This window comes from Paracoccidioides lutzii, assembly GCF_000150705.2.
Source record: "Paracoccidioides lutzii Pb01 unplaced genomic scaffold supercont2.8, whole genome shotgun sequence".
Lineage (NCBI taxonomy): Eukaryota > Fungi > Ascomycota > Eurotiomycetes > Onygenales > Ajellomycetaceae > Paracoccidioides > Paracoccidioides lutzii.
In genome coordinates, this window is record NW_015440954.1 from 1,040,602 (window position 1) to 1,047,143 (window position 6,542).

Here is a 6,542-nt window from a genome sequence, read left to right on the forward strand (position 1 = left end):
TCACACCGCTGCTTATATATGGAATGCTCGCTGTCTCTCAATGGTTGGATGAATACGAAATGTACTTTATTATGTTTTTCCAATGTTCCTAGTTTTGATAGTGCTTTTTGATTCACCACGGTCGAACTAGTGAAGTTCAACCGCCCTGAGGGCGATCAGAGCTTCACGCTATCTACAATAGCCTGAAATGTAGAACATTTGTTTTCTTTCACAAGGCTCAAGTTGAATTAGTAATAGAATCTTTGCAAAGCTCTATTCTCAACTTTTCTCCCTTAGATCCGAGTACCCTTTAGGGGTTGGAGCTGCTGCTGCTGACTAATATCTTAGAAGAGTCACATGACCACGCATTAGTTAACTTCACGACGAGTCGCATGGAATTGTTTGCTCTAACCAAACTCTTTAAATCCCCAAGAACATCTGGGATCCGACAAAAAGCATGGATAAAATTATTGCGAATGGCTATACCGATTTATCCCTCCCCGGGCCACCCTCAGGGCCACCTCCAGAACCCTTTGAACGTCCTCCTACACCACCACCTCCGCCTCCCGAATCGTTAGTACCTCCGCCGCACCCAGATTCTATAGCTCCCCCTCCACCCCCTGAAGAAGCCCCGCCGCCAGCGCCTCCGGTAGCTAAGAAAACTAAAGTGGGGTGGGGATCAAAGCCGTCAGCTACGCCCCTAAGCGTTGAGGAACTACTAAGAAAGAAGCGGGAAGCAGATGAAGCCGCATCAAAGGTGGGTGAATAAATAGACCTCCCTCATTTTTTACCATTTTATACCATTATTTCCTCTTTCTCATAATTGTGCTGTTTGTTTACAATGAGTATTCAGCTTCTTAGAAACTTTAACTTTTCCTCGACTTAGAAACAAAATGGATACTGACCGTCTATCAATATTCTTTTCGATACATTTAGCCTACATTTTTATCAAAAGCGCAGAGAGAAAAGCTTGCGCTAGAGAAGCGCGCGAAAGAAGTCGAAAATGAACGACGCCTGAAAGCAAATGGAACCACGAGCACCTCGTCTCGGGGTTCAGAAGCGAATGGTTACGCTTTCTCAACATCAAGATACGATGCTACGGATGTCCCGTCCCGTCCTTCCATCCCCACGGGACCTCGAAGTTTGCGACAGGCGGAAATCCCTACTGCCCCGGCTGCGATGCGATCGAAGCACAATGATATGCCTCCACCATCAGGTCCAAAGACGGAACAGAAGGGAGGAAAGCGACCTTCCCCAGAAGAAGCACAAGCCGCGCTGATACGACAACGTTATATGGGTGTTGACCAAACCTCGAACTTCTCGGCGAAGAAAAAACGAAGACGGACAACTGAGAGAAAGTTTAATTTTGAGTGGAATGCAGATGAAGATACTAGCCCGGATTACAATCCTCTCTACCAAAACCGATCCACGACCAATTTCTTTGGTCGTGGCCGCTTAGCCGGATTTGGTGACGAGGCTGCTGATGCAGTTGCGAGAAACTATGCAAGAGCACTAGAGGATAGAGATCCGGAGGCAGGGAGCGCCAGAGCCAGGGAGATATTGGAAATGGAAAGAAGACGCAAAGAAGAGGGTGGGAGGCATGCTCTGGATGCTCATTGGAGTGAGAAAAAGTTGGAGCACATGCGCGAAAGAGACTGGAGAATTTTCAAAGAAGATTTCAACATAAGTACGAAAGGAGGAAGTGTCCCCAATCCCATGCGGTCGTGGGCTGAATCTGGGCTTCCGAAGCGCCTTCTTAGCATTATCGACAAGGTTGGATACACAGATCCTTCACCTATTCAGCGAGCTGCTATACCGATCGCGTTGCAAAATCGAGACCTCATTGGTGTTGCTGTTACTGGTTCCGGAAAGACTGCCGCATTCTTGCTCCCTTTGCTTGTCTACATTGGTGAACTCCCACGACTGGATGAGTTTGAATGGAGAAGAAACGATGGTCCATATGCTATCATTTTAGCGCCCACCCGTGAATTGGCTCAACAGATTGAAATCGAAGCCAAGAAATTCTCCACCCCTCTTGGCTTCAACGTCGTCAGTATCGTGGGCGGTCACTCTTTAGAAGAACAAGCCTACAGTTTACGAAACGGTGCAGAGATCATCATTGCCACCCCTGGCCGTCTTGTAGACTGCATCGAAAGACGAATGATCGTTTTAAGCCAATGCTGCTACGTCATCATGGACGAAGCAGATCGCATGATCGATCTCGGCTTCGAAGAACCCGTGAACAAGATTCTTGACGCTCTCCCCGTCGCTAACGAGAAACCCGACACCGAAGACGCAGAAAACCCACAAGCAATGAGCCAACACATTGGCGGCAAGGACCGCTACCGTCAAACTATGATGTATACAGCCACCATGCCTTCAGCCGTCGAGCGAATTGCGCGCAAATACCTCCGACGGCCCGCGATCGTCACAATCGGCAACGTCGGCGAAGCCGTTGACACAGTCGAGCAACGCGTCGAATTCGTTTCTGGTGAAGACAAGCGCAAGAAACGTCTAGCTGAGATCCTGGCATCGCGCGAATTCCGTCCACCGATCATCGTCTTCGTCAACATTAAACGGAACTGCGATGCTGTCGCTCGAGATATCAAGAATATGGGATATTCGTCCGTCACGCTTCACGGAAGCAAAACGCAGGAGCAGCGTGAGGCTGCACTGGCGTCTGTTCGCAATGGGAATACAGATGTGCTTGTTGCGACTGATCTGGCTGGTCGTGGTATTGATGTTCCCGACGTCAGTTTGGTGGTTAATTTCAACATGGCTACAAATATCGAGAGTTATACTCATCGTATTGGTCGTACTGGGCGTGCTGGGAAGAGTGGAGTGGCAATTACGTTCTTGGGCAATGAGGACTCTGACGTCTTGTATGTTTTCTGTCCCCCTCCACTTCTCTCCTTTTACTCCTTCTACTTTCTTTTCTAGGAATATCAACTAACGTATTTTCTCCATCAAACAGATACGATCTTAAACAAATGCTTATGAAATCCTCCATTTCTCGCGTTCCCGAAGAACTCCGCAAGCATGAAGCTGCCCAGTCGAAGCCAGTACGAGGTGCTGCCTCGCAGAAGAAGATTGAAGAGAGCAGTGGATTTTCTGGGAAAGGAGGTGGAGCCGGCTGGTAAATCAGTCAGCTCTCCTCGATCTTCTTTGTGTCCTATTTTATTTCATTTTTTCATTTTTATCCATTTTTCCACTGTGATAATGTCGTTGCTGTTTTAGGGTGTACACAAATATTCTGGGCAAATGGCGTGCTCTAGACCTCTTGTATTTTATTATGAAGTCAGTTTGATATCCTCGTTCCAAATATGTGGAAACGAGATTTGAGATATATAGCAAAATGCTAATGGTAACCGGTTAACTCTTAAACATGGCTTGTATTTTATATTTCCAACGGAAATTCGTTTCTCGAGTGTCTTAAATGAGAAGAGCGGAGTTATTATTAAATATGAAGTGGTATGTATGTATCTCTTCCTGCGAGCTACTCCAAGCTCCTTGAATGGATGGCATACCAATGCTATCAACCTCAAAAATACTTTTTGAAACAGTACATTTCATTTCAACACATGACTTTTAACAACCCCATTTCTAAAGTTTCTATGGAGTAATATACCCATTGTCTTTGAGCCACTTCTCGACATCAGCCCGATCGCGCTGGAGCCAGGCAATCTTAGCACGGACACCTTCAAGACTTTGTTCAAGAGAACGGTCATATCCCTATTTATAAAACGTTTGTTAGCTCAAATATTCCTATTCGATGGTGCTTTTTCTGGAACCCCAACAAAAAGAGAGTGTGTAAAGGTAGAGATACTGACCTTTTGGTCCTTATCCTTAAAGAAAGCCTCAACATCATGAAGTTGCGCCTCCGTCGAGAAGCTTCCTGTGCAGATTTGTATCACAGAGCGCAACATTCCAAACGCAGCAGGCAATCGCTTGTTAATAGTTTCCCAATTCTGCTTGAGCCATTCCCATCTGGCAATGATACCACTCGCGTGCACTTGTAGCCCAGAGATCGGCATATAGACATCCTGGGCTCTCACTTCCTCCGAAAGGGCAAGAGCAAGAGTCTTTTGGATCAACTCAGGCTTTCCTGCGCTGCCTAAGCAGCGGAGCGCCGTGGTCTTCTCCGCAGCAGTTGGAGCATTGAGGTACCATTGGAGGACAACGTTGTACTCCTTTTCACCGCCATCTCGAAGCACAATATCGAACACACTTCCTTGGATGTTGGGATGGATAGCAACATGATCACCGTCTGAAAAACGATTAAACATGTCCTTTGCAGCCCTCATGACCTCCGGATCCCCAGATGATCCAGCAGCGCTAAACAACAACGTTTTGAATTGCTGCAGAATGTGGCCATCGCTCCCAGAGAATGTCCAGCCAAGTTCATGTGCTTTTGCGCTGACGAGAGAGCGCTGGAATGACTTCAGAGCATCTTTAACCTTGCTATCTTCAAATACCCAGGCGCCACGGATGGAACCGATACGAGTGAGGATTTCGTTCCACACAACATATTCCGATTCACTATCAAATGCTTTCAGCAGGGAAAGAATGCCGGATGTTTTTTGATATCCTGGGGCAGCCAATGCCCCAGCATCAGCGATCATTCCGGCCCTGTCTTCCACGGTTAAGAGTCCATCTTTCGCGGCTTTTCCAAGTTTTTCAAGGCGTTCTGGAGTATATGAGGTCCGGAAAATTCCAGAGTGATCGGCATTAATCTTGAAGAAATCTAGGTCTGGGATTTTGAACTCCGCTTGACGGTCAGTAAGAATGAGTGCTTCCTCAATACCCTCACGAGTCTTCAAGCCAAGCATCACGGGGAATAGGATCTTGTCTTCTTCTGGCTTGACATCACCAGTTCGCAGAAAGCGGTTTTGCTTCACGGATATCGATCCCTTGCTTGCGTTTTCAGAAACAGTGAGAACTGGGAATCCGACGTTCTTGGTCCAGATGTCCATCACCGACTCGACAGGTTTCCCACTGGCTTTACTTAGAGCTGCCCACAAGTCACTAGTTTTGGTGTTTTTGTAGGCGTGCTCTTTGATATAGACCCTAACTCCCTGAATGAACTGTTCTTCACCAATGTACTTGGAAATCATTCTGAGCACAGATGATCCCTTTGAATAAGAGATAGCATCGAAAATCTGGTTGACCTCATGTGCACGCTTGACAGGAATTTTCAATAGGATGGCTGCTTCGCAGCGAATCGAGAGACAAAGCCATCTGAAGGTTATCGATAACATAAGATTCCCACACTTTCCACTCGGGATAGAAGACATTGCATGAATACCAAGACATCCAAGTTGCAAATCCTTCGTTAAGCCAGAGGCCATCCCAGAAATCCATTGTGACAAGGTTGCCAAACCATTGGTGAGCCAACTCATGTTGCACCACTTCCGCAACCCGTTGTTTAGTAGCGGCACCAGCAGTTTTTTCATCGTAAAGAACATCCGTAATGCGGTAGGTGATCAAACCCCAATTCTCCATTGCACCAGCAGAAAAGTCTGGCACCGCAACCAGGTCCATTTTTGGAAGAGGAAACTGGCTGTTAAATGCCTTTTCGTAAAATTCGAGGGTCTTGGCCGAAAGATCAAGGGCGAATCCTCCGTGACCGATATTTTGATCTGGAGTAGCATAGACGCGGATAGGTACTCTGAAGTCGTTGGTCTCAATATAATTGAGTTCACCAACGATGAAGGCAATAAGATATGTTGACATCAGGGGGGACTTGTTGAATTTGACAGCTTTTTTCGTAACCCCAGTGAACGTAGACTTCACTTCAGTCTCCGATGCTACATCCATATTGCTCAAACAAGTCAAATTCTTATCCGCGATCAGGGTGACGGTAAACGTAGCCTTCAGAGCAGGTTCGTCAAAACAAGGGAATGCCCTTCGAGCATCAGTAGGCTCCATTTGGCTGGCAGCCATGTATTTTTGCTCTCCGTTAACACCCTTGTAGGAGCATCTATAGAATCCAGCCATGTTATCACCCAGAGTTCCCGCGAAGGTCAGCTTCAATTGAGCCTTAGCTCCCGCTGTAATCATCTTATCGAAGCTAATAGTGGCGGTTTCATTGTCCTCATCCAGGGTGACTGATGGATTGGAAGCCACCTCGACTCCATTAGCAGACACAGCACAGGAATGGATAGTGATACCTATGGCATTGAGGGAAATGGAGTTGGTATCTTCAACGGCATCAAGGCTATATATATATATATATATACAGGAAGATATGCAGTCAGTAAGAAAGTGATACAGACACCCGTGCACTTCATGACGATCTTTATTTGGAGCAAACTTCAAGTCACGTACTCTATGTTAACGGTCCCCTCGAAAGTAAAATTATTGAAATCCGGCTCCAAAGTCAAGTCATAGTGCAGCGGCTTGACATTGGTAGGAAGAACCTGCCGGTCAGCCACTGCCGCCGTGGCCCCTCCTGCAGGGTCATCTCCTTGTCTTGCGAGGCACATCCTTCGATAGGAGCAATATCTCTTGGTCAGACGGGCAAAAGTTGTACGAAGGGTATGCCGAAATCGGGAACGTAGAGG

At 46.8% G+C, this 6,542-nt stretch overlaps 2 protein-coding genes across 2 annotated transcripts; one reads left to right on the top strand and one right to left on the bottom strand.

Moving 5' to 3' along the window:
- Window positions 1-436: 436 nt before the first annotated feature.
- PAAG_03278 (pre-mRNA-splicing ATP-dependent RNA helicase PRP28) lies at window positions 437-3,119 on the top strand (the record flags this gene model as incomplete). The annotated part of the gene is made up of 3 exons (XM_002794687.1): window positions 437-736; window positions 916-2,861; window positions 2,954-3,119. The coding sequence occupies 3 exons, from the start codon at window positions 437-439 to the stop codon at window positions 3,117-3,119; spliced, it is 2,412 nt and encodes an 803-aa protein (XP_002794733.1).
- Window positions 3,120-3,591: 472 nt separating this feature from the next.
- Window positions 3,592-6,464, bottom strand: PAAG_11728 (hypothetical protein; the record flags this gene model as incomplete). Its single annotated transcript, XM_015847321.1, has 4 exons — window positions 3,592-3,711; window positions 3,810-5,217; window positions 5,249-6,196; window positions 6,307-6,464. 4 exons carry the CDS (start codon window positions 6,462-6,464, stop codon window positions 3,592-3,594), a joined length of 2,634 nt encoding a protein of 877 aa, XP_015703110.1.
- Between the last annotated feature and the right edge of the window lie 78 nt (window positions 6,465-6,542).